Below are 27,211 nucleotides of genomic sequence, written 5' to 3' on the forward strand. Positions count from 1 at the left end.
TCCAGCTCCAGCTGGGCCAGAAGTATTGGAGGCTCAGGTACTCAGCTCCCAGCCCTCCACCTCACCATGGCCGCAAAGGTAGACAGTAGCCCCGGGAGGGTCCCCAGCAGTGGCTCCAACCTGGGTGCCACCAGAGAGCACATGCAGGCGGTCACCCGAAACTACATCACCCACCCCCGTGTCAGTGAGTATGACCCCCAGTGGGTGTGGTCGGGCGGGCTGCTGGGTCTGCAGGTCCTCCTCCTTAGCCTCAGGGAAAGCAGAGGACCCGAGACCTGGGGAGACCTAAGGGGCTTTCGGTCCTGCGGAGTGATGCGGGTAGGGGGATGGGGGTCCCCAGCCCAGGGTACCCCGGAAGAAAGGGCAGGGGAGTAGCTGCAGGAACCTTCCTGTCATCAGTGATCTTGCACTGAGACCCCAAGTCCACAGAGAGCTCCCAACCGCCCCCAAGAGTGTGTGTGTGTGTGCACTCTTGTGTGCATATGTGTGTTTGGGGTGTGTGCATGTGTACACCAGAATACTCAGTGCGAGGAGTTGTATAATCAAGTGTCCCTGGGGGATGTATGTGGCAACGCAGAGTACGTGTGCGTTCTCAGGATGGGGAACACCTGACACCGTGTGTGTCACGTCATGTGTGCATTCTGGGGGAGGGTGCCTGGGTGTGGAACCAGGGGGGTGCCTGGGTGGGCGTGTGCCCCCACCTTCACTTGGGTGATGACATACGTGTGTGAATATGTATGTGACAGCGTGTGTGTGATCAGAAAGGAAATGTGTGAGACTGTGTGTGCGTGCTTGTACGCTCAGGGTGGGGGTGGGGGTGTGCAAGCATGCGTGCTCACGGGGAGAACATGGATGAGTGTGTGGTCAGATGATGTCACATGTCTGTGTGAGCAGCTAGGAGAAGGGCACATGCCTGGCATCCGGGGGTAGGGGTGTGGGGACCACAGGCACTGGAGTGGACCCTTGCGGGCTTCCGAGGGGGCATCGGGGGCGTCTGTGGGTGTGGCTCGAGTGCCCATCCTGCAGGGGTGGGCCGAGTCCGGATGTCTGGGACAGAAAACCCTGGAAGTCCCCAGGACCAAAGTGAGTACCCCTGCTCCGGCCATATTTCTTTGTCCAAGGTCACATTCCCTGGTGTGGTGAATTGTTGAATTCTCAGAAGCCCCGTTCACTGGAGTAAACCGGCCTGGCCGGCACCAGCTAAGCAGAGCCAGAGGCTCCCAAGAGGGTGTGTATGGGGAGAAGCTGGCCTAGCACGGCCACCCCTCCCTCTGCAGCCAGCCAGCCCCACCGGGGCAGGGGGAGTGTCTGGAGAGGCAGCTGAGAGCTGCGTGTGCGGCGGGGCCACACCACGGAGAGCAAAGCAGGAGCAGAACGGCCAGGCCCAGGGCTGGGGGGAGCAGCGCCTCGGCTGGGTGGGCCACCACCTGAGGCCCGAGGCAGGCACTGCGGGGTGCGGAACACTCCAGCTAAGGAAAAACTGACAGCGAGTGGGGTCGGATTTATCAAGAAGGCCCCGCGGGCCCGGGGAGGACCAAGGTCCAGATCCTCCCCGACTGCAAAGCCGGGGTCACCAAGGCCCAGAAATATGCAGTGACTGTGCCCCCCCGGGGTCCAGAGCCCGGGCCTGGAGACCTGAGTCGGCTGACCTTTGTCCAGGCCACCCCCGCAGGCTCCTCCCCCGTCTTCCCCTCCCCCTGTGAGAACGGGAGAGCCGCCTGGGTGCTGAGTGGCGGGTGGGGTCTGAGGTCTGGACCTACAGCTCGGCTTTCCTCTTCCCTGGAATGTGCCCTCCCAGGGTGCAACCTTACGCGGGATCCCCTCCCAGCCGGCCTCTTATTGATAGTCCACAAGCCCTGGCACTAGGGCCAAGGCCCAGGAGGTTTGACCCCGGCTGGAAGCAGGAACAGCAGTGTCCCCCCCGCCGTTGGCACCATGCGGCCCCCAGCCAGGCAACTGTGTTCACACCCAACAGCCCACCCAGAGTCACGGGTGAGCGCGAGGTGAGCCCCTCGCCCAGTGCCGCGTTAAAGGTGTTGCTATGAAGACAGAGGCCGCTCCTGTGCTTTCGCTGCACACCAGCGTCCTGTCCTCACAGGTCCACGCTGGGGCCGGCCGGCACCCCCAGCCCGAGGGAGGCTGGACTCCTCAGGTGCGTCTGCACCTGCAGCTTTCTCTAACACCTCCCTTCCTCCTCGGGGGCCTGGGCAGGTGGACTCCTGTGCCCCTCTGTGCCCTCCTGCCCCACCAGGGGACTCTAAGCACTTCCAGGCAGAACTTTGTGTAGAGGCAGAAGGAGCCTAGGAGGAGAGCTGGGGGACCAGAGGGCCAGGGGACGGGGCAGCTGACTCCCAGCCCCAGAGCTCGCTTGGCCATGGGCATGGGTCCAGGGGAAGACTTCCTGGAGGAGGAGGTGGACTAAACAGGCCAGAGGCATTAAAGGTGATTTCTCTGCAGTGGCTGAGGGAGGGAATAGGGCAGAAAGGGGGGTGGGTAGAATCAGGATGGGGAGGGACCCCAGCAGTATCCACCCTGGGAAGGAAGGGACCCCTCTGCCTTCCTCAGAGGTGGAGCTGTGCTCCACGGAGAGGAGGCGGCGGGAGCTCTATCTGGTTGTGTGGGGCAGAAAGGGTGGGGTGAGGGGTCGGGGCGCCCCGCAGGAGCAGAGGTTAGGACGGACGGGCTGGCAGTCTGGCTGGAGGGCTGGAGCCCGGTCCGATGGCCCAGGGCCCTGAGTGCCAAACCACTGGCTGCCTTGGTTTCCTCAACAGAAAGGCAAGGGAGGTTACACGGAGAGAGTTCCACCGTCAGGGTCTTGGGCCGATTCTAAGAACCCTCCGCCCCTGCCCTCCCTCCCCTAATCCCTCCAGCGGGGATCTGGGAGGAGGTGCAGGGCCTGATCCGCTCCGCCCCGCCCCCAGGCCTCACGCATGGACGCCCGCCTCTGCTGGCTCCCAGGACGCTGCAGGTGTGGCTGAGCCGGCCCTAATTAGCGGAGCCCCGCTGAGCCTTTGCCGGGGAAGGCGGTGGGGAGGTGGGAGCAGAAGGGGCCCGCAGCCCGAAGAGCAACCCGAAGTGTCAGCTAGGACAATGGAGAGGGGGTGGGCAGAGCAGCTGGAGGGAGTGTCTGCAACGTGCCCGTGCCCTTCAGGGGTCTTCTCGTCCAGCCCTTGCCTCCAGCACCACCTCCCGGGTCAGGGACGTGCCCCGGGCTGGGGTAGGGCCCTAGGCCTCGAGTGCCACAGGCTACTGTCCTGACTTGTGGTGGGCCCTAGGAGAAATCCGCCGACTTCCTGGGCCTCAGTTTGCCACTCCATGCGACGGACACCATCAGAGTTGGGGGGGGGTGCAGACAAAAGACCTGGCTTCCGGTCAAGGACACCTTTGTTGCTCAGCCCCCACCTTGGCCGTGTCCAAACCAGACAGCCTCTAAGAAAAGATACTGTCTAGTCCTACAGAGGAGACACCCTGGTCTGAAGGGATGGACACGATCTGTCTCCAGTAACGGACAAGCTGGAGAGCAGGGCACCCACTTGGGTGGCAGCTGTGGGACTTCAGAGGGGAAAGGGCCCAGTGAGCTGCCGTAGTCAGTCAAGGGTGAGGCCCCGGACAAAGGAAGGCAATAGCCAGAGACTGAACCGAAATGGCCACGTAAGTGGATTATCTGCGATGAAAGGTCCAGGCTATGGAGCAATATATCCACCCAGCAACTAGAGCCCAGAACCACCGTGTCCTCGGGAATCCTGGGAAGGCAGCTTATGGATGAGGCTGGTGTGGTGAGATGGGGACTTAGAGACCTCATGCTGCATAGAATTGAGAAGTGCCGAGCACCCCGCTCTGCTGCAGGCAAGCACTTTGCCTGGGCTCCCCGCAGACCAGCCCCTCCTTGGGAGCTGGAGTGGCCCCCCCACGTCCAGATCGCTCCCCTCCTTGTGCCTGTGACCTTCACCGCTCCTCCCCTTGGCGGGTAGAGTTGTTGGTACTTTAGAGTTGTCTTGGTATTTTCTCCACAGGGCCGGTAAGATGCCAGCTCTTCCCCAGGGCTATTGAAAACGCGGGTCTCCCTGCCCCGTGCTCCTTCCCCTGTTCTCACAATCCTCCACCCTCCCTCTGCTGGGCTCCCTGGCTCCTCTCTACTTCACACAGTCCTAGTAACCCAGAGGGTTTAATCAAAATGCCCCCTGGGCAGGAAGGGCTGTTTGGTGATTTTCTTGGTGGGCAGGTGGATGCGCTGGCCTCTGCCCTAACCCCCCAGAGGCTGGGGTCTTCCTGTGCCTACAACCCCTTTAGCCTGTGTATTCACTTTATCATCCCTTCCATTCTACCTTCACAGGGGTGGCAGGAGCCAGAGTAGGCGACAGGATCCTCATTTGGTTTGGGGATGGGAAGGTGTGTGTGTATATGTAGGGGGAACGCATAGGTCCTGATGTGGGATATACGGGAATGGGCTGGTGGGACAAGGTGACACCTTCCATAAGTCACCCAACAAGTATTTACTGAGTGTCCATCATAGGCCCACACTCTTCTAAGAGGTGGAATCCAGCAGTGAACACTGTTCCCCAAAGGCCCCAAGTTCTTTCTCTGGGCTCCTGGGCCTCCTTATCTCTGCCAGATGTGCCCTTTGCCCAGCTGTCTGGGTGCTGCCTGGATGACTGCACTTGACCCTGGAGCCTCAGCTCAAATGGCCCTTCCTGCAAGGCGCCTCCTCCGTGAGCTCCAAGCCTGGTGTTCAAGCCCGTTCCCGCCCACCCTGCTCTTTCCCTTCAGACCAGTTGGCAATTGTTTCATCTTTATCCCCTTTTAAACTGTAGGCTCCATCTTTCATCTGCCTCCTTTATTTGCCTAGCCCAGTATTGTGAAGGCATCTGAGAGGCAGGCTTGAAGATAGGACGGGAGGAGGGAGGGGGGAAGCAGAGCTTGCAGGGCAGGAGTGAGATGTCAAGAACCAGGTCCCAGCCTTGAGGTCTCAGCATCCAAAGGTAAGGAAATAGGCTGAGGAGTAGCCAGAGGGGTGGAGGGGCGGGGCAGGGCGGGGCCTCCAGGAACCTGCAGGAGAGAGTGCATCCAGGCCCTGGTCCCTTCCAGGGGCAAAGCCAGACTGGAAGGTGAGGTGTGGGTGGCAGGTGGAGAGGGCAGTGGAGCCAGGCTGTGATCGTCGCTGGACAAGGATTGGGGTGGAGGTGTGATTTTAAGATGGAAAATACCAGAACTTGCTTGATGAGAAGGCCACAGAGAGAAGGAACGCTGGCGGGTTACCCTAGCGCTCAGCCTTCTCTAGGGCCTGGTTCCCAGTGCCGGGGAGGGGCTGGCTTAGATGGAAGATGGGACACCACCTCCGTGGGAAAAGGACAAGAGAGTGGCTCAGGTGCACGTGGGGGCTGGTAGCTTGAGGGCAGGAAGGAGAGGGGAGTGCCCCAGCTCTGGGCCCAAGTCTGAGAAGAACTTAGCTTTCTTGAGTTTTCCTAATAGTCCTTAAGTTCGGGAGAACATAGAAAACATCTGTGCAAGGATCACCTTGCCCAGTCGGTCTTCCTAGACTAAGTCCCCAGGAAAGGAACTTCGATCTGACAGAAATAAGGGGTTGACCACTGAGCCCCGCTTAGCTTCGCCTGGTGGGAGCAGCTGGGCGGCAGGCCTGCCAAAACCATGAGGGCAGGTGGGAGCCCATGTGGTGTGATAGGAAGCACGAGGGGGGCCCTGCCCCTGCTCTGCCACAGGGGTCTGTGTCCCTGGGTGGACTTTCCACTCCACTGAGCCCCATTCTCCTGGCCTGTTGAGAGGAGGGCTGCACCGCTCTCCTGTCGGAGGCCCTTCCAGCCTGGGAGTGACCCAGCGACCTCACAGTCACCCCTGACCATCCTGCCCTGCCAGGTCCCTTCACCCCAGTTGTCCCACTGGCACTTCAAAAGAACCCTGGAGAAAGGCTACCATGTCCTGGGGTCATGGGTGCTGGAAGGACCCAGGGCCCCTCAGCTAGCGCCTCACAGAACCAAAGTAAGCTTCCTGTCTGCCAGTCTGTGCTTCTCCTACTGGGGTCCCCAGCACTGGAGCTGGGAAGTATTTCCTGATGTCTAAGCCAATCCCTCCCTGTAAGCTGAGCTCACATCCCCATCTGTGGCTCTCTCCAGCCATCAGGACGGGGGCAGTCTGCTTCATCCTCCTTCTTTGTGGCTCTGCTCTCTCCCCGCTCCCACAGGCGCCCAGTGAGCCCAGCCTCATGGCAGCGCAGGGCCCTGGCTGACTTTTCTCACTGATGCCTGCACCCCCAACACACACACACACACACACACACACACACACACACACACACACGAGTGCCCAGTCAGTGTGGGGTGATGGAGAGAAGTGTGGCCCTGCTGAGGTGCAGGGAGGGCAGCTCTCATCACATCTCTAGCTTTTGGAAAATGCTGTGGGTCAGAGAGGAGGGAGTAGTGGGTAAGTGGGGGCCGAGGCCAGACGGGAAGTAGCCTCAGAGATGAGAAAGGCCTCTGATGGCTGGGGGTGTGGGAGGGAAGGACTCGAGGGGCCTCTGCCCTTGCCCTGGCCCTCCCCCAGCCTCCTGCAGGTGTCCGAGGCAGCGGGGGCCCTGCGGGCAGGGGCATGACCCTTACAGCAATGGTGGCTGGCCCTGTCACAGCTAATGACCCTGACGGCCCAGGCTCCAGAGAGGGGAGGGAGTGGTGCTTAGAGGGAGGGAAGGTGGAGGATGCTTATGTGTGTGTGTCTGTCTCTCCGGGTGTCGGTGTGAGACCCTCACCCCCCCACCCCTCCCCCAGCCTACAGGACCGTGTGCAGCGTCAATGGGCCCCTGGTGGTGCTGGACCAAGTCAAGGTAAGACTTCTGTCTCTTCCCAGGCACCACGGCCAAATCCCAGTACTCCCGGCCCCTGTGCTGATCTCTTCTAAATTGCCCTGCCCCTCGGTGGCCCCCATGCTCCAGATCCCCAGACACCCACCTCCACATTGTCCCTCCCTGGCCACCCGAGGTTTTCTCTTCCTGCCTTTTCTGTGGGCCCCGCTGTGGGCCTTAAGAGACTTGCTCCTACCAGCAATGAACAGGGGCATTGCAGCTATCGTGCCTCTTTCTTCATCAGTAGAATGGCTGTGTCCAGCTAACCCGGAAGGCAGGACCCTCCCACCTGCCTTTCATGGGTCTTCTTCTTCTTTTTTTTTTTTTTGCGGTACGCGGGCCTCTCACTGTTGTGGCCTCTCCTGTTGTGGAGCAGGCTCCAGACATGCAGGCTCAGCGGCCATGGCTCACGGGCCCAGCCGCTCTGCGGCATGTGGGATCTTCCCGGACCGGGGCACGAACCCGTGTCCCCTGCATCGGCAGGCGGACTCTCAACCACTGCGCCACCAGGGAAGCCCTCACGGGTCTTCTTTTGAAAGGAAGAGGAGGCAGCGGCAGGCAGATGGATACCAGCTGACTCTCCAGAGCCTGAGGCTTTCAAAGGTCTTTGGACTGTCTCCGCCCGGGAGCCAGCAGCTTGAGCTTGAGGGAAGTGAGGCGGGCCTCACGGAGGAGGTGGGGTGCGGGCGACTTGGTGTCCTCAGGGAACGTAGGACCATGGCAGACACTGGCAGTATTCTGAGTCCCGGGGTTGGGGATTCTCGAGGCGTAAAGAGCTCTGCAAAGCTACCCGATCACTCTGCTTCCCCCGCAGCCAGTTCCACCCCTGTCTCCCACCCCACGCCACCCAACCCCAAACTGGAAATCTGGGTGCCACATTGATTCCTCCCTTCCTGGCCCACGTTCTGTCGGCAATCTCCCACCCACCACACCCTTATCATGGCCATGGCCTCAGGGGCCCCAGCCTAGCGCCCTCCCGTCCTCTACCCTGCAGCCATGCAGCCCTGACCCCTTCCCTCTGCTGCTCCAACCTCACTAGGTCTCCCCATGGCTTCACCTTACAGGCCCTCTGTCCTTTAAGGGTCCTGCATACCTCTCCACATCTCATCACTCTCCCTTCCCCACTTAGAAACCCACACTTTCTCTGTGTGAAGCTGCCATTTGATGTCTCTGGGCCTTTGCGCATACTCTGCCTTCTCCACTGCCTGTCCCCCTGGTCCCTTCTTCTGACTCACCTTCTCCTGGAAGCGGTGAGCCTGTCCCTGCTCTCAGCTTTGTGTATTGTCTTGCTGGCAGCATCCTTCGAGGCATTTGGTCACCACCTGGCCCCATGTCTTCTCCCTGCCCCTCTCCACCCACCACAATGTGCCCTCCTATTGGACTTGGACGGTGTTTGTCAATCCCAAGCTCCCAGAGCCCCACGGTGGACTTTTACTGAACACCTAGCCCATCATGGGGGCTCAGTTTGTTCAAAGGAAGGGTGAGTGAATGAATGAATGAATAAGAGCATGAATAAGTATGGGCCTGTCAAAATCTGAGCCAACTCTATTAAAGAGATCAGACCCACTCATTTCTGGAAAACAGATTCCAAGCTCATGGAGACATCACGGTTGGGCCCATTAGTGTCAGGGACGCCCTGGGAAGAAGTGTGGCGGAGTTGGTCTGCACGTGCGCACTGGAACCAGACCGTGTGATTCAGACCTCTTGAACTTTAATCCCAGATCCATCCCACCCTTTCTATTAACTACCCGTCAATTCTAGATCAGCAGCATCAGCACCACCTGGGAACTTGTGAGAACTACAGATTCTCGGGCTCTACCCCAGGCTGACAGAATCAGAAACTCTGAGGGCCCACAAGTTTGTTTTCACAGCCCTCCAGGTGATCTGATGCTGCCTGAAATCTGAGAACCATCCGTCTAGGATTGTAAATCCTGGTTTCCTCATCCATTAAAAGACAATAGGGGACTTCCTTTGGTCATCCAGTGGTTAGGACTCTGCATTGCCACTGCAGGGGCCATGGGTTTGATCCCTGGTTGGGGAACTAAGATCCCGTATGCCCTGCAGCAAGGCCAAAAAAAAAAAAAAAAAAAGACAATAGGACTGTGGTGAGGATCAAATCAGTTAAATGTATTGTTATTCTTCCTCCTTGAGAACAGCTATCGAGAGCCCTGCCTGGAATGCGGAAATGCTAATATGCCTGATTAAATAAACAGTTGGTCAATCTCCTGCCCCTTTGCCCACCTCTGCCACACTCTCTGTCAGTCTATACAGGACTCTGTATGGAGAGTCAGTACCTATGCAGACATCCATTTTCCAGCTGTAAGGTGGGGCTGGACTAGGAAACTGGAGATAGATTCCCAGGCTGTGGTTCTGTGATTACTGGACACATCGGTAACTCATGTAGAACAGAGTAACTGGGTGAGGGAGACACCCAGAAAATCCTGGGCTTGCAGAGGGAAGGAAAGGAATCAGAAGTTGACAGTCTCATAAGTGCAGGAGGTGGAGAAGGCACCTTTGTGCACCCCTCTCCACTGTCCCACACGCCTTGTTCTAGAGTTGCTTGGGCAAAAATGCCACAATTCTGTCTCTGTAGCGCCACCTTCTGCCCGAATTGAATCACACAGGCAATAACGCTTTCTGCTTCCATCCTTCTCAAATGGAAAAATATTGGGGGGAAGAATTTTGCATAGACATAGATCCAAAGTTCTTAGACAGGTAATCAGGGCCTTGAAATTGTATGAAAACCTCTTAAGGTAGCAGCCTGGGTTGAGGCCCAATAATGTGCATTCCTGACAAGCTCCCGGTGGCTAATGCTGCCGGGAGGGCCGGATCACCCTCGGAACCGCTGTTCTAGAGGATCTTCCGCCTGCTATATTCTGTGATTCAAACCGGCCCTTGTTTGAGATTCACATTACCCACCAGACTAGGTTCCAAATGTCTGTGGCTGCTCCCAAACTCTTCAGGGAAAAACTTTCAAAAGTGTGTGCAGGGCTTCCCTGGTGGCGCAGTGGTTGAGAGTCTGCCTGCCGATGCAGGGGACACGGGTTCGTGCCCCGGTCCGGGAAGATCCCTCATGCCACGGAGCGGCTAGGCCCGTGAGCCATGGCCGCTGAGCCTGCGCGTCCATAGCCTGTGCTCCGCAACGGGAGAGGCCACAACAGTGAGAGGCCCGCGAACCAAAAAAACAAAAAAAAAAGTGTGTGCATCAGCTCCAAAAACAATTTCCAAAGAGGAGTTCCCAAACTGCCCTGGGCGTTGTCATGGGGAGAAGCCTTGGAGGCTGCACGCCCTGTCCAAGTCCTGCCAGGCTTGCTGAGAACTTCCCAGGCTCCTGAGTGGATGCGACAGCACCCCTGTGCCTGACCCCTGGCTGGTTGGGAACTCGGTTGAATCTCCAGCAGAGGAGGTGGGCTGCACTCCCTGCAATTCTCTTAGTAACCAACAATGAGAGCTGAGAGAATCAGGTCTGCGGCTGGGAAACGGGCTATAAATAAAAGCTCATTGCTGCACATTGGAATTCTCCCGCTGCACACACTGCTCTAAGTGGCTAAACCCACCCTTCCCCCCAAACAAATAACTGGCATTCTCTTCCTAAGGATTCCAGATAACACCCTCCATGCTTGGGCTCCATGGTTCTGAGAGTTCTTCCTCCTATCTGGCTGTAACCTCTCTGCTGCTTAAAGTTCACTTTCTGTGACGTTTCATCTTTCAGGGACACACAGTGTGCCACCTCTTCTCCCCTCTCCATCACCCGCACAAATCCACATACCAACGATCGCTTTTTTTTTTAAGGTAATAGAGAATTTAAAAAAAATATTTATTTTGAATGTGCCGGGTCTTAGTTGCGGCATGCGGGATCTTTAGTTGCGGCACGCATGTGGGATCTAGTTCCCAGAGCATGGAGTCTTACCCACTGGACCACCAGGGAAGTTCCCAAAGGATCGATTTTTATCAGCCTGCTGCCTGTTTTTCATTGGGCCCACTGCCTAATTGCTTTGGGGCCCGCTCAGGCTGGTGTTCTGTCGAGCATTTTTCCTCCTGAGGTTAGCAGCCCACCATCTGCGCCCCAGACAATGAGGCCAGTGGCCATTTCAGAGAGAGAGAGAGAGACACAGGCCCACAGAGACCGGAAGAGGGGTTGGAGCCAGGACTTGTATTTAACTTGTTTCCCGGGGCCTCGCAGTCCTTGCTCTTGGGCTCCCTCTTGTGGTTATGAAGCCAAAGGCTGTCCGGCATCAGCTCCTCCGCGGACCTCAGCACTCCTCTTGGGGCGAGCCCCCTTCCCCAGTGACCCCATTCCGTGGGGCCTGACGGTGGTTTGGGAGGGAACAAGATCGCTTTCCTGGCATCCCCAAGCCAGAGCTTCTCTCAGTGACTGTCAGAGCTGGGAATCCTCCTGTCTCAGGTTCAACCTCCGGTCGCAGGGAGCCCTGGGGGGAGGACCCCTTCCTACTCACACCGCTTAGGGGAATTGAGCCATCCACCCCTCTTCGCTGGCCCTGAAGGTCACTGGTGTGTGGACAGCAGGGGATATAATGATAGTCGTGATGGTGACAACGACGTCACTGTACTTGAACATGTTCCCCTACTCCCCCCGCCCCTTTTTTTTTTTTTTTGCCGCACTGCGCTGCTTGCCGGATCTCAGTTCCCCGCCAGGCCTGGAACCCCCCCCCCCCGCAGAGAGAGCGCGGAGTCTTACCCCCTGGACCGCCAGGGATTTCCCCCCCCCCCCCCCCCCTTTTTTTTTTTACATTTTAATCCCACGCACACGCAAAACAGGCTTTTTGTAACTAGTGAAACAAAAGACACAAAGTTAACTATTTGCCCCTAACCTCTTTATTCCCACCCTCGTGTGATAACCAATGTAAAGATCCTGCTGTATATGGGCAAATATAAGCAAGTTAGATGTTTACGTTGGTGTTAGTCTCTTAAAATGTATCGAGTATTTTCCTCCATGTCAGTAGATACACATTTTACTCGTTCTTTTTGATAGCGACTATGGTTTGGACATACTGTGGTGTGGATGTACCGTGATGTATTCCATTTTTGATAGACAATCAACATGTTTCCAGGTTTTGCTATTACAAACAGTATAGCAATATATATCCCTTTTATACTGGTGCCCTTATTGCTACAGGTTAGATTCCCCCCAAATGGAACTGCTGGTTCAAAGTTCTTATTTATTTTTAAATAGATATTGACAATTTGGAGCAAAATTGCTTGCCCAGCAAGGTTGTGGTAATTCATATTCCAACCAGCCATGCATGAGAGGACCCACTTCCCAGCATCCTTGCCAGCACTGAATATGTGCTCTCCAGTAATTTTGCCTAATGGTTAAGACTAGTCCTATCTTGCTTTTATTTGCATTTCCCTGATGACTAGCGGAGCTGAGTATCTTTTTATCAGTTGAGATCGCACTTCCTCCTCTGTGACCGTTTCCTACACACTGAGTTGTACGTTTTGCTTTGTTTATTGTTCACCTTTGTTTATGGTATCTTTGCCATACAGAAATTTCAAATATTTATATTATCAAAGATTTCTATTTTTTTGTTTATGGCTTCTGGATTTCTTATCTTGCTTAAAGATGGCTCTCTTATCCAGCTTTTAACTGGATTATTCCATAAAAAAGGAAAGAAGAAAAGCTTCTGGTATTTTGTTTTAGTTTTATATTTAAATTTTTATATGCCTGGAATGTGTTTGTGTTTATGATAGGGATAGATACCCAGTGTATTAGCACCATTTGTACAATAAATTCTTTTTCCCTATGAACTTATATGCCACATTTGTTCTCTAATAGTCTCCTAAAATCTGGGATCTGTTTCTGGACTTTAGCCTTCCAACATCTCCGTTCATCTGCCTCACCCCAACACTGACCACTTGACCTCAGTAGCTTTAGAGCACGTTTCAATTATCTGACAAGGCAAGTCCTCCACCCCTGATCTTTTCCATAACTGTTTTTGGATATTCTCAGACATTTACATGAATTTTAAGATCATTTTATCAAGTTCCAGGAGAAAGAATCCATTGGGAAAGCATTGAATTTATATATTTTTATATTTTTGTGATAGTAAGTCATCCTGTCTTGGAAAGCACTAGTGCTCTCCATTTGTTCCGGGCTTGTTTTCTGTCCTTCAGTAAGAGTTTATTATTTTCTTGTACCTTTCTTGTTAAATTTATTTCCAGATATTTTATGGGTTTCGGCCCTCTTGTGGATGAAATATTTTTCTCCATTTCCTCTTCCGTTTATTGCTGGAATAGAAAAAAATAACGATTGGTTTTTTTTCACTTTTTGCATAAATTTTGTTTAATGATACATTTTAATATTCTGTGATTCTTTTGGGGGGAACACTTTTCTTAATTGAAGTATAGTTGATTTACAATATTATGTTAGTTTCAGGTATACAGCAAAGTGAATCAGTTTTATATATATATATTTTTTAAATGAGAAGCTTTTTTTTCTTTTAATAAATTTATTTTTGGCTGCATTGGGTCTTCGCTGCTGCACGCAGGCTTTCTCTAGTTGCGGTAAGCGGGGGCTACTCTTTGTTGTGGTGCGCGGTCTTCTCATTGCGGTGGCTTCTCTTGTTGCGGAGCACAGGCTCTAGGCGCACGGGCCTCAGTAGCTGTGGCACGTGGGCTCAGTAGTTGTGGCTCATGGGCTCTAGAGTGCAAGCTCAGTAGTTGTGGCGCACAGGCTTAGTTGCTCCGCGGCATGTGGAATCTTCCTGGACCAAGGCTCGAATCAGTGTCCCCTGCACTGGCAGGTGGATTCTTAACCGCTGCGCCACCAGGGAAGCCCTATATATATATTTTTTCAGATTATGAGATAAATTAGGAGTGTGGGATTAACAGGTACAAACTACTTAAATAAAATAGATAAGCAACAAAGATTTACTCTATGACACAGGGAACTATACTCAATATCTTATAATAACATAATGGAAAATAATCTGAGATTGATTTTTATATATTTATCTTGTATACAGCCAAATTCTCTTATTAATCCTGGATGGGGTTGTTTTTGTTTGTTTTCGTTTTTAACTAGATCCTCTTAGGGTTTTTTAGATATACAATTCATCTGCAAATAAAGGGAATCATGTCTCTTTTTCCACTGGCATACTTTAATTTGACTTTTTATTGAAACAATTTCAAATTTATAAAAAGTTGCAAAAATAAAAATAGTACAAGGAATATCCATCTACCCATTTGTTCTATCACTGCTCTGAGTGTATGAGTGTGTGTGTGTGTGCTTAATTTTTTTTTTTTTAGGTTTTTTTTGAAACTTTATATATTTTTTTTTGAAGATGTTGGGGGTAGGAGTTTATTAATTTTTATTTATTTATTTTTGCTGTATTGGGTCTTCGTTTCTGTGCGAGGGCTTTCTCTAGTTGTGGCAAGCCGGCGCCACTCTTCATCGCGGTGCGCGGGCCTCTCACTGTCACGGCCTCTCTTGTTGCGGAGCACAGACTCCAGACGCGCAGGCTCAGTAGTTGTGGCTCACGGGCCTAGTCGCTCCGCGGCATGTGGGATCCTCCCAGACCAGGGCTCGAACCCGTGTCCCCTGCATTAGCAGGCAGATTCTCAACCACTGCGCCACCAGGGAAGCCCTTTTTAGGTATTTTGAGAGTAAGTTATGCCCAAAACTCTAGTGTGTATTTCCGAAGAATAAGGATATTCTCTTACACAACCACAGTAGTTATCAACTTTAGAAATTTACACTGATACTTTAATCTACAATCTATATTCCAATTTATAAGCTGACCTAATAAAGTCTTTTATAGCATTTTTCTCCCTCCAGTATAGGACCCAGTCTAGGGCCTGGTATCACATTTAATCATCATGTCTGTTTAGCCTCCTATAACCTGGAATATTTCCACAGCCTTTCTTTCTTTTTTTTTTTTTTTTGATAATTTTATTTATTTTATTTATTTTATAAAATGGGTCTTCGTTGTGGTGAGCGGGGGCTACTCTTTGTCGCGGTGCACGGGCTTCTCATTGCGGTGGCTCCTCTTGTTGTGGAGCACAGGCTCTAGGCGCGCAGCCTCAGTAGCTGTGGCTCACGGGCTCTAGAGCGCAGGCTCAGTAGTTGTGGCGCATTGGCTGTAGAGCACAGGCTCAGTAGTTGTGGCGCATGGACTTAGTTTCTCCGCAGCAAGTGGGATCTTCCCGGACCAGGGCTCGAACCCGAGTCCCCTGCATTGGCAGGCGGATTCTCAACCACTGCACCACCAGGGAAGCCCTCTACAGCCTTTCTTTAACATTTCTGAAGAATACGGTCTTCCCTCACTATCTTTTTTAAAAATAGAACATTCTCTATTTATGTTTATTGGTATACTTCTCAATTTCTTTTTTTGGTCTTATTGTATAAACCAAAAATTCCAAAACAATGCTATGTAACAACAGTGATACAGGCATCTCTCTCTGTGCATTACTGATTTTATTGGAAATGAAAATAGGCTTAGCATTTTACCATTTAGAAGGATGTTGATGTTGGTTTTGGTCAATAGTCTAGTATTCAAGGAGTTACCTTCCATACCTGTTTTACATAGAACTGCATTACAAACAGCTGCTGAATTATATCAAAAGCCTTTTGATTTCTATTTGCATAATCCTGTAGGGTTTTTCTTTTAGGTTCACAAACTCCCTATTATTATAAATGATGTTGTGAAATGTTGACTCCGTTTCAAAATTTCCCGGAGGTTGATTGATCTAAGCTTGTATGCTTGGAATAAACCCTATTCGGTCATACATGTTTATTTATTTAATACATTGTTTGATTTGACTGGCCAGTAGTTTATTTATAATTTCTGCATCTATATTTATAAGAGAAATTAGTCTATAGTTTTTGGGGGGTACTATATTAGATTTGGGGTTTGGGAGTTTTCCATTTTATAGTTTTGTTTTCTTCTAATCTCTGTTTTCTCTTCATCTTATTACTTTGGTTAGTTCCTCCAGTACGATGCTGAATGGAATGATGATAGCAGGCAGTGTTGTTTTGCTCCTAAATTTAAAGAGACTGTTTTATACTTTATACCATTGAGTATATTTTCTGTAGGTTTTCTGAGGCTACTTTTTGGGGTTAAAGAATTTCCCTTTTATTCTGTTTTCAAAGAATAGTTTTGTTCTTTGTTTTCAATCATAGTTTTTTTTTAACTTTTTGTAAAACTTGTTGAGATAACATGTTTTTTAATCCTTTAATTCATTAATAAGTTAAATTTATTAGTAGATTTTCTAATGTTAGACTAACCTTGAATTCCTGGAATAATCCCAACTTGGTCTTTTGTGTGTATGTGTTTATCTTCATTTCTTGAATTTTTTCTTTTATTGTTTGGTTTGTTTGTAACTTTTGGTCTTTTTTGGTACATTGCTGGATTTAGTTTGCTAATATTTGCTTAGTATTTTTGCATCTATGTTCATGATTGAGATTGCCTATAAATTTCCCATTATTATCTTATTTTGTATCAAGATTATCCTTGCCTCATAAAATTAATTAAGACTGGAGTTTTTCTTCCAGTCTTTTGAAGAGCTTAAGTAGGTTTCAAATTATTTGTTCCTTGATTGTTAGAACTCACTAATTATCTGGGACTGGTGTTTTCTTCCTGGAAAGATTTTAAGTTATTTATCCAATATCTTGAAGATTATAGGACTATCCTGGCTTTCTATTTTGTTTTTAATTGGATTTGGTTTGATTTGTATTTTTCAAGAAATTTATTCATCTAAGTTCTGAAATATATTGCATAAAGTTATTCATAATTTTAAAATTATTTTTAATATTATTAGTATAGCTAGCTTTGACTTTTTTTATTCCAACAATTATTTACTCATGTCTTTTAGTCAGTGATGCCAGAGATTTGTCTATTTTATTAGTCTTTTCAAAGAACCAGTTTGGCTTTGTTGATCATCTCTATTATATGTTTGTTTCTATTTTAACGATCTCTGCCCTTTTATTATTTCTTTTATTTTATTTGGAATTTTAATGCTGTTCTATTTTCTAACTTTTCATGTTGCATACATTTAAACTACCTCTACCTTTTTTCTTTTCTAATATAAGCATTTAAAGCTTTAAATGCATCATATGTGTGTTGAAAAATAGTTTCTCATTATTGTTTAGTGCTAAATGTTTTCTAATCTGATTATAAGTTTTTCTATATTTATTTATTTATTTTTGGCTTCATTGGGTCTTCGTTGCTGTGCGCAGGCTTTCTCTAGTCGCGGCAAGCGGGAGCTACTCTTCTTTGTGGTGCGTGGGCTTCTCACTGCAGTGGCTTCTCTTGTTGCGGAGCACAAGCTCTAGGCACGCGGGCTTCAGTAGTTGTGGCATGCGGGCTCAGTAGTTGTGGCACATGGTCTTAGTTGCTCCACAGCATGTGGGATCTTCCCAGACCAGGGCTCGAACCCATGTACCCTGCATTGGCAGGCAGATTCTTAACCACTGCACCACTAGGGAAGTCCCACTTTTTCTATATTTAGAACATTTCAAAATATCCAAATGTATGAAGTTTTTCTAACTATCCTTTTGTTATTGATTTCTAACTTACTTTGATTATGATCAGAAAACACTGATGTGTTCGAAGTGATATCCTTTTTATTATTTTCTGTTTCTTCTGTGATTTTAGTTTTGATTTCTTCTAATGTCCAAGGAATAACTTACAGGAGTACTTTAATTTCCCAGAATATTAGAAACATTGCAGGGAGAAATGCAGTCTTTTTTACATTTATTCTTATTGGATTAAGATTATGACTTACCCCTGAAGTGAATCAAGGAAGCCAGGTGGATGGGCAGCAAGGTGAGGGAGCCTGGGCGATGCCATGCATTCTCTCCAGGACCTCCCCTGGGAAGAAGGTGCAGGTGGAGGGCTTAGCTCTCCTGGTGCTGACCAGAGCTGAGGACCAGTGCCAGCTGGGAGCGTCTGCTCTCCCAGCCCAGCTTCTTTGGCTTGGCTCATAGCCTCGTCTAGAACTTGGCTCCTGAAGCACACACAGACAGTGGAGCTCAGGGATTCCCTTGGGGCAGACATCCACCTACCCACTTGCTGCCTGGGTTCCTGGAGGGACAGCCTGATTGGTTTTTAAAATTGAGTTATAATGTGTATACTATAAACTTCACTTTTTCAAGTGTATAGTTCAGTGGGTTTTAGTCTATACACAGAGTTGTGCAACCATCACCACTACTTGATTCCAGAACATTTTCATCACCTCAAAAAGAAACCCTGAACCTGTTAGTTGTCGCCACCAATCCTCCCTCCTCCAGTCCCCAGCAACCACTAACCTTTTCGTTTTATGGATTTGACCAGTCTGGACATTTCATATCAATGGAATTATATACTGTGTGGACTGTTGTTTCTGGCTTCTCTCACTTAGCATGATGTTTTCAAGATTCATCCATGTTGTAGTATGCATCAGTACTTCATCCCTTATTTTTTTTTAATTTATTTATTTTTGGCTGTGTTGCACGCGGGCTTTCTCTAGTCACGGCAAGTGGGGGCTACTCTTCCTTGCGGTGCACGGGCTTCTCATTTCTCACTGCGGTGGCTTCTCTTGTTGCGGAGCATGGGCTCTAGGCGCACAGGCTTCAGTAGTTGTGGTATGCGGGCTCAGTAGTTGTGGCGCACGGGCTGAGTTGCTCCGTGGCATCTGGAATCTTCCCAGACCAGGGCTCAAACCCGTGTCCCCTGCATTGGCAGGAGAATTCTTAACCACTGCGCCAGCAGGGAAGTCCCCTTCATCCCTTTTTAAAGCTGACATATTCCACTGCCTGGATATCCCACCTTTTGTTTATCCATTTGTCAGTTTGTGGACATTTGGGTTATTTTCACTTTTTGCCTATTATGAATAATGCTGCTATGAGCCTTCATATGCAAGTTTTTATGTGGACATGTGTTTCTCTTTCTCTTGGGTGTACACCTGGGAGTGGAATTGCTGGGTCATATTGTAACTCTATATTTAACCTTTTGAGAAACCATCAGACTATTTTCCAAAGTGACCACACAATTTTACATTCACACCATCAGTGTCTGAACATTCCAGTTTCTCCACAACCTTAACACGTGTTATTATCTGTCTTTTTTAGTATGACCATATTAATGAGTGTGAAGTGCTGTCTCATTGTGTGGTTTTGCGTTTCTTTAGTGACTAATCGGTTGATCATCTATGTGCTTATTGGGCACATGTATATCTTCTTTGGAGAAATGTTTATTTAGATCCTTTGCCATTTTTAAAATAGCGTATTTGTCTTTTTATTGTTGAGTTGTAAGATTTCTTTATATATTCCAGATATTGGCCTGATGCTTTCTACATTGATAAGAATGAATACTTCACTTGATCTTAGCCAAAAGCAACGTAATTGCCTGATTCGTTTTTTTCCTGAAGCCTGTGAGGACTACATGTGAATTGATCCCAGCCCCATGGCTAGGGAAAGATTGCCACTGGTAGATGGGGACATCTGGGAGCCGAGGAGAGAACTTTGCCAGTGTGTTCACCATTAGTCCACAGGAGCAGAAACAATGGTGCTGTCAGGAGACCTAAACAGCCATAACAGCTACTACATTTTATTGAGCTGTTATAAGGTCCCGGCACCAGCTAATGACTTTCCATATATTTCATCCCCACAGCAGCCTTATGAAATAGGTGTTAGTATTATTCCCATTTTAAAGATGAGGAAAGTAAGGCTCAGAGACATTAAGTAACTTCCACAAGGTCACACAGCTTCTAAGTGTCAGAACTTCAATTCTAACCCTGGTCTTCCAACTATGAAGTTGGTACTCCTACCCACCCAGGTATACTGCCTCCCAAACAGAATTTAAGCTTTCCACTTACCAGTCTCTGAAGTTCATTTCCAGGAGTATCCGGGCACAAGATGGGAGAAAGGAGCTTGAGAATGGGTCAAGGAAGTCTGGGGAGGAGACAGGGACTTCACTTCTGGTCTCACTGACACTCTGGGGTGCTCTCCCCTCCTGCCAGTTTGCCCAGTATGCTGAGATCGTCAACTTCACCCTCCCCAATGGGACTCAGAGGAACGGGCAAGTGCTTGAGGTGGCTGGGACCAAGGCAATCGTTCAGGTAAGTGGTGTCAATAAGATGTTGGTGGTTGAATAAATGAATGAATCCACAAGGTTTCCACACTATCTTATAAACTCCAAAGGCAGAAAATGTTCTATTTCCCCTGAGAGAGTTTGCCCGGAGCTGGACACAAAGGGAGCCTAGAATGGGAGGCCCTGTTCTCCCCAGCAAACCGCTTATTAGACTAACTAACCTCTTACCCTGTAGGTGTTTGAAGGGACCTCTGGGATCGATGCCCAGAAGACCACCTGCGAATTCACAGGGGACATCCTACGGACTCCAGTGTCGGAGGACATGCTGGGTGAGGGGTAGGGATGGGCAGGGTGAGGGCGTCCCTCTGTCCAGCCAGCCCAGCTTCCCTGACCAAGTGCTTACCTAGCAGACCGCACTGTCATTGCCTCTTTACCTAGTCTGCCTCCCCTGGGAGCCCTTTAAGGTCAGAGTTTGTGCCTTGTCTTTGACCCCCAACCCCAGCTCAGGGCCTGACATACAGCAGGTGCTCAATACATGAGGAAGGCAGCTTCAGTAAATTAGAGGCAGAGGAGGTAGCCATCTATTTGGGGTCAAGCTGAAACGAACTGCACATCCCTAATTTTCTCCCAAGATCTGCCATACCTGGCCCTCTCCTCTTTCCAGCCCTAAAACTCCCCATTAGAGTCATTGTCCTGGGCCAAGGCCTTGCCTGTAAAGGTTTCCAGGAGAGGAGGAAAGACCCCCAAGGAGGCAGACACTGTAGCCAGCTCCCTGGGGGTAACCAAGGGCTGAGGGGAGGGGGACATGGGGCAATTGGGACACGAGGGCTGGGTGAGAGCTGGTGGTGTGGAGGGTGAGTGGCAGTGAGAGACCCAGGGCTGTTCCTGAGCACCACTCAACCCCTCTCACCCACTTCCAGGTCGGGTTTTCAATGGCTCTGGCAAACCCATTGACAAGGGGCCAGTGGTCATGGCAGAGGACTTCCTGGATATTAATGGTAAGTGACCGGAGGTTCGGGACAGCTCTCGGGACCCAGCCCCCAACTGCCTTCCCCACCCCAGTCACTGCCTCTGTCACCTCGCCCTTGGAAATTCTGCCCCAGATAAAAGCCAGGGCCATTGCCCAGGGCTCACCCCCAGGACTGGTCATACTAACAGGCAGGTCAGGTGAGATACGAGAGCAGCAAAGGCCCCTCTGTCTGGGGCCAGCTGCATTTCATGTCCCATTCCTATAAAATGCTATCATCATTGTGCAAAGTTCCCCAGGTGCCCAAGACCCTCACTCTCCTGCCTTCTGGGATCCACCTGCCTGCCACTTCTAATGTGCCTGGGTAGCACCGTCCAAGGGAGCACTGGACTGTGGCTACTGAAATACAGACTAATTCAAATGAAATAAAAGTTCATTTCAAAACCACATGGCGGGACTTCCCTGGTGGCGCAGTGGTTAAGAACCCGCCTGCCAATGCAGGGGACACGGGTTCGGGCCCTGGTCTGGGAAGATCCCACATGCCGCGGAGCATCTAAGCCCATGTGCCACATCTACTGAGCCTGTGCTCTAGAGCCCGTGAGCCACAACTACTGAAGCCCGCGCGCCTAGAGCCCGTGCTCCGCGACAAGAGAAGCCACTGCAAGGAGAAGCCCGCTTGCAGCAAGGAAGACCCAACACAGCCAAAAATAAAATAAATTAATTTTTAAAAACCCCCACATTTTGCATGCTCAACAGCCACACGTGGCCAGGGCTACGTTTTGGGCAGCGCAGTTAGAGCACATTTCCATCATGGAAGAAAATTCTTTTAAACAGTGCTGCCCCGGAGTCTGGGACAGGGGTGGGGGAGGGCGGGCAAGGCCTGAACCCTTGAGCAGGGTCCATGGTCACCGTCTCCCAGGCCAGCCCATCAACCCCCACAACCGCATCTACCCGGAGGAGATGATTCAGACGGGCATCTCGCCCATCGACGTCATGAACAGCATTGCCCGTGGCCAGAAGATCCCCATCTTCTCAGCAGCTGGGCTCCCCCACAATGAGGTGAGGACTTCGAGGGGCCTGTGGGCACGACCAAGGGGAAGGGACGGAGCAGAGGCCGGGGCTGGTGGGCCAGCGAGGGGGTCCTCCTGTGCCGAGCAGGCTGGGGTCTCCGGCAGCTGTCTCCTGGCAGCTCAGGGACTCAGGGCCCCCAGACAGATCTCCAAGCCTCCATCCTGAGTGAGTGGGGCTCGCACTGGCTCATGAGAGAGCCCACGGGTAGCCTCAGTGTTGAGTGTCCTGCGCAGCTGAGCCCACGGCTCTACCACTGGTCCTTGCAATGGTCTTTACTTGCCTGCACTGAGTGAACCCCACCTCGGGCCAGCCCCACGGCCATCTGAAGCCTCCCTGTGCAGGTTTGCTGCCCTACCCCCTCTACCCAGAGTGGACAGCCCATTTCTTCCGGAGCAGCTGGTGTGACAAGGTTTCTAGAGGGTCCCCCCCGACCACCCCCACTCCTCTACTCCTGGATGCACCCCGGCTCACCCTCGAAATGCTCAGAGGGATCAGACGGCAGAAGTGTCCCTGCCTTCCCCCTACACACACGCTCATCCTGGATCTGGACATGACGACTGGAAACTCCACACGCTGCAGGCCTGCGGCAAACCCCAGAGATACCCCTAGCAGGCTGCGGGGCAGAGGGGACTCTGAAGGGCCACGTTGCCCCTAACCCGTGGTAGGCAGTTGCTCTCTGGAACTGTTTTTCCACGCTGCTCCTCATGACAGGCACCCTGGGTCCTCAGGTGCCGCAGAATAAGGCAGCCCTCCCCTGAGAGTGGCTGTAGGACCCAGGGCAGCCCTTCTTCCTTGCTGACCTTGGGTCCCTCCCACCGAAGGCCTTGGCGGCAGGATGGGCTGGGAGTTACCCTGTCCGTGCACCTCAGTGGTGCTCAGAGGGCTGACTCAAGCTTTCGTTCTGCTGTCCTTCCTCCCATCCCCAGATCGCCGCCCAGATCTGCCGCCAGGCTGGGCTGGTGAAGAAATCCAAGGCCGTGCTGGACTACCACGATGACAACTTTGCCATCGTCTTTGCAGCCATGGGGGTAAGAGGGGCTGGGCCGATTGGCAAGTTCTGGAAGCTATGGGCGGGCAGCCTTGGCCCCTGGCACACCCAGTCTTATGGGGGAGGCATTATCCTTCTTCTTGAGAAGCCGTCAAAGTCAGAGCCTGTCTGGTGAGAGAGGCAAGAGCATGACTGGAGGAGCGGGCAGTGTGTGCCCCACAGAAGCCCAGAGGCCACGGCAGCTATAAGATGAGCCCAGGACAGCTGGGATCCCGGCGGCCCTTAGAGGGCCCAAGGCAGGGACGGGGAGTTTAGCAGGGAAGCAGCGGGTAGGGTAAGGGGCAGGGGTGGCACTGAGCAGAGCTGAGTCTGAAGTCTGAACCTCTCTCTGGGGCTCTGATGAGACCCTATCCCGGCCTGGGCAGCAAACCCAGCCCCCGCCCTCTCAAGCCCCAGGTTCCCCCCAGTGACCGTTAGCAGGTCAGTCAACAGGCATTACTGAGAAGAGAGGGAAGGAGCCTGGTCCCCGCCTCCAGCCCTCCCTGCTGTGTGTCCAGGTGAACATGGAGACAGCCAGGTTCTTCAAGTCTGACTTCGAGCAGAACGGTACCATGGGCAATGTCTGCCTCTTCCTGAACTTGGCCAACGACCCCACGTGAGCCGTCCCCTGGCACCCATACTACCCTTAGGCAGCAGGCCCTGTCCCCTTCCAAGACCCAGAGTACCAGGTCTCAGGCATCCCAGAACTACAGCCATGGGCCAGAGCTGGGAGAACAACCCCTCATTGTGGAGATGGGGACACCGAGGCTGGGGAAGAGGTAGGGACAGCACACGGAGAGACAGGGAGCTGGGCCACAGCCCGCCTGCCACCTGTCGCCCCTCCGCCCTGCCCTCAACCTGCATCTAGCCACCATCCCAAGTCAGGACCCCTCATCCGAGACTCACTTCCACAAGGTCACCACTAAAGAGACATTTCCCTAAATCATTCACTTAGAAAAACTGCTATTTTAAAAGTTGAGAAAATGTGAGTTTAAATCTGTAGGTTAGGTGATGAAAAAAAACATCTAATAAACTGTCCTGGGAACTGAAGGTACTCAGAAGGAACTCAAACCAGGTAGCAGAGTTCAGGAGGCCCAGAGGACGTCACCAGAGAAAAGTGCCGCAGGCACAGAGCCCGGGGACTGAGAATGCCTGGACTGCCCCCAGTGGAAGCGGCTGCCAGGGCAGGCCAGCCTCTGACCCATGCCCAGCAAGGAATAGTGAGGGGAACAGTCAGGAAAGGACCCCGAGGACACAGAGTGTGTGAGTGCTCCAGATGCCCAAGCTCGGGTGTCCTGGGGGACGAGGGACACTGTCATCCTCATCAGTCACTCCTGGCCCTGCCCGTCCCTCTCTCACCCAGCTCCCTGCCTGTCCCCGCCTCTGTCCTCATTCCTACCTTGAATAGCAGGACGTGATTGAGGGCCCACTCCCAGGAACCATGGCCTGGATCTGGGGGCTGGGGCCTGGGGCTCATCTTACCCAGTCCTCTGCTGCTGTGCACTGTACCAGCTTCCCAGTTCACCACCCACTCAGCACTGGGGCTAAATGGAGCACAGACCTGGGCCTCGAGGCTCTCTAAACATTGGCCGTATCTGCAGGATCGAGCGGATCATCACCCCGCGCCTGGCACTGACGACGGCTGAATTCCTTGCCTACCAGTGTGAGAAGCACGTGCTGGTCATACTGACGGACATGAGTTCCTACGCAGAGGCCTTGCGGGAGGTGAGGTGGCTGTAGTCACTGTGCCCAGAGCTGGCCCACGCAGGCCTGTCCCCACCCCTTTCCTCATGGTCACTGAGACCCCACTCCCCTTCCTTGTGTCAGCCTCTTGCCCCCTTTCTTACCCCAAGGCCCACGAACATTGCAGGTCTCAGCTGCCAGAGAGGAGGTGCCCGGGCGCCGAGGCTTCCCTGGGTACATGTACACAGACCTGGCCACCATCTATGAGCGGGCAGGCCGTGTGGAGGGCCGGGGCGGGTCCATCACTCAGGTCCCCATCCTCACCATGCCCAATGACGGTGAGCCGCCTCCCTGCCCACTACCCTCTGCAGCCCTCCTGCCCTCCCATCCTACCCAGACACTTAAAGGACCCATGCTTCTTTATATAGGTGTGCAGTAGCTCTGTTCCTCCATCAGGGTAGACACTGTCCCTTCCTTGCGTCCCCCGATCACCCACTCCCATGAGGGAATAGAACCTACATGGCCCTGAGTGGGTGGAGACCTGGATCTACACTGACACCAGTGCCTTTCCTTGCAGACATCACCCACCCGATTCCAGACCTGACGGGCTTCATCACAGAGGGACAGATCTACGTGGACAGACAGCTTCATAACAGACAGGTACTGTCCCCTCCTCACCCACTTCCTGCTCTCTCCACCATCTCCAAGTACACTGACTAATAACCAATGTCCCACCACCCCCTGTACTTCATCTCCCTGTGAATGAGGAGGGGCCGGACAAGGCTAACCCCTAACAGGAGATAATCCCCAGGAAGACTGTTTGGTTCCCAGACAGAAGACAAGTCTGGGTGGAATCCAGCCTACCTGGATGTGGGACCTTGAGAAAATCGTTTCATCGCTCTGATCCTACGTTTCCTCATCTGTAAAATGGGAATGATAATATATGTCACACAGTTGCATTGTGGAGAATAAAATAAAATAAGTTGGCCCACGGAAAGCATCTAGCAGATCGTAGATACAAAATAAATATCACTTCTCTTTCCTTTCTAGTAATTTGTTTTGGTGAACAAAAACAATAGGTAACGGACACAAGTAGGTGGTGAATAATGTACCAAAGGGTTAGAAAATGTGTCTGTCCCATCTTAGGCCACCCCCTTACTCTTTCCTCTTTGTTTGGCAGTTTTTCTTTGCAACTATGAACTATTAAGTTTCTACCTGGCTTTTGTCCAAATAATCAGAAGTTTTGAAATAGCGAGACTTTCATGAACTGTCATGTCATCTTCCCCCTCCACTCTCCTGTCTAGGTGCGCACATGTAGACACCTGTATACCCAAGCCCTAGAATTTGTGGGCGATAGAGGGCGGGGTGTGACCAGCTGACCTCTCTGTGGGATGAATAACGACCAGTCTGCTGAGAACCACAGGGGGAGGGAAGACAAGTAGAGGTGGGAAAGAAGGGAAAGTTTGGACCCTGCCTTCTGACACGCCTTCTTCGCCCCGCCCAGATCTACCCCCCCATCAACGTCCTCCCTTCCCTCTCGCGGCTGATGAAGTCCGCCATTGGGGAGGGCATGACGAGAAAGGACCATGGCGATGTCTCCAACCAGCTGGTAAGGAGAGAGCCCAAGGGCTGGTGGGGAAGCTAGTTTCAGAAGCTGGAGATTGGAGCCCTAGCTGGACCACGAACTCTTCTCCTGGAAGAAAAAAATTCCTCCCCTTTTGGGGTCCCCGCACAGTCACATGCGGGAACACGGGACTCCTGCGGTAAGCCTGCCGTGACCGCTGAACCCCTCCCCCCTTCACCAGTATGCCTGCTACGCCGTCGGGAAGGACGTGCAGGCCATGAAGGCAGTGGTGGGGGAGGAGGCGCTCCTTTCCGAGGACCTGCTCTACCTGGAATTCCTGCAGAAATTTGAGAAGAACTTCATCAACCAGGGTGAGGCGCGTTGGGGGCGTTCAGGCAGCAACCCCCTTGGTCCGACACCCACACGCGCACACACCCTTAACACTCCTGCTCTGTCCCTAGGTCCCTACGAGAAACGCTCGGTGTTCGAGTCTTTGGACCTGGGGTGGAAGCTGTTGCGCATCTTCCCCAAGGAGATGCTGAAGCGCATCCCGCAGAACATTATCGATGAATTCTACTCCCGCGAGGGGGCGCCGCCGGACCCCGAGCCCGACACGGCGCTTTAGCCCCGCGGGAAGCCTGGCCCCGGAGCCGGGTACTGGCACCGCCCTCGCCGGGCGCCCGATCTACACACCCCGCCCTATCGTCTTGGTCCGCACACCTTAACCCATCGCTCCGTGCCCACCCTCAGTCCCCTACAGGTTATGGGGGGCTCCTACGCTCCTACGTAGGAGCGCTCCTACGCTCCTACGCTCCTCTCCCTGGATTCCCCGACATGGGAAACAGAAGGTGGTTAAGCCTATATTCTCTGTCTTGTTCTGATAGGAGCATTTATATTTTAAAAGTACCACCGCCCTCTGCCAAGAATTTATCTCATGTAAATACAAGATTGGCAAAACACTGATAATTGTTGGAGCTGCGGGGGTACATGAGGTTCACTAAACTATTCTCTCCACCTT

The 27,211-nt window shown here is 51.9% G+C and overlaps 1 protein-coding gene across 1 annotated transcript; it reads left to right on the forward strand.

The window, feature by feature from the left end:
- ATP6V1B1 (ATPase H+ transporting V1 subunit B1) lies at positions 1 to 27,211 on the forward strand. The gene is made up of 14 exons (XM_027131650.1): positions 1 to 184; positions 6,777 to 6,832; positions 19,811 to 19,909; positions 20,117 to 20,210; positions 20,802 to 20,879; positions 21,768 to 21,907; positions 22,846 to 22,947; positions 23,465 to 23,562; positions 24,548 to 24,671; positions 24,817 to 24,967; positions 25,207 to 25,289; positions 26,134 to 26,238; positions 26,435 to 26,564; positions 26,655 to 27,211. The coding sequence occupies exons 1-14, from the start codon at positions 67 to 69 to the stop codon at positions 26,816 to 26,818; spliced, it is 1,542 nt and encodes a 513-aa protein (XP_026987451.1). The 5' UTR covers positions 1 to 66; the 3' UTR covers positions 26,819 to 27,211.

This window comes from Aethalodelphis obliquidens, unplaced genomic scaffold (genome assembly GCF_003676395.1).
Source record: "Aethalodelphis obliquidens isolate GAN/ISIS:26980383/991018 unplaced genomic scaffold, ASM367639v1 scaffold40, whole genome shotgun sequence".
NCBI classification, from domain to species: Eukaryota; Metazoa; Chordata; class Mammalia; order Artiodactyla; family Delphinidae; genus Aethalodelphis; species Aethalodelphis obliquidens.

Coding starts and splice junctions, on each gene's coding strand:
- ATP6V1B1 (XM_027131650.1), top strand. CDS start 67: ATGGCCGCAAAGGTAGACAGTAGCCCCGGGAGGGTCCCCAGCAGTGGC. Junction 19,910..20,116: donor GGACCAAGGCAATCGTTCAG/GTAAGTGGTGTC, acceptor CTTACCCTGTAG/GTGTTTGAAGGGACCTCTGG. Junction 26,565..26,654: donor GAAGAACTTCATCAACCAGG/GTGAGGCGCGTT, acceptor CTCTGTCCCTAG/GTCCCTACGAGAAACGCTCG.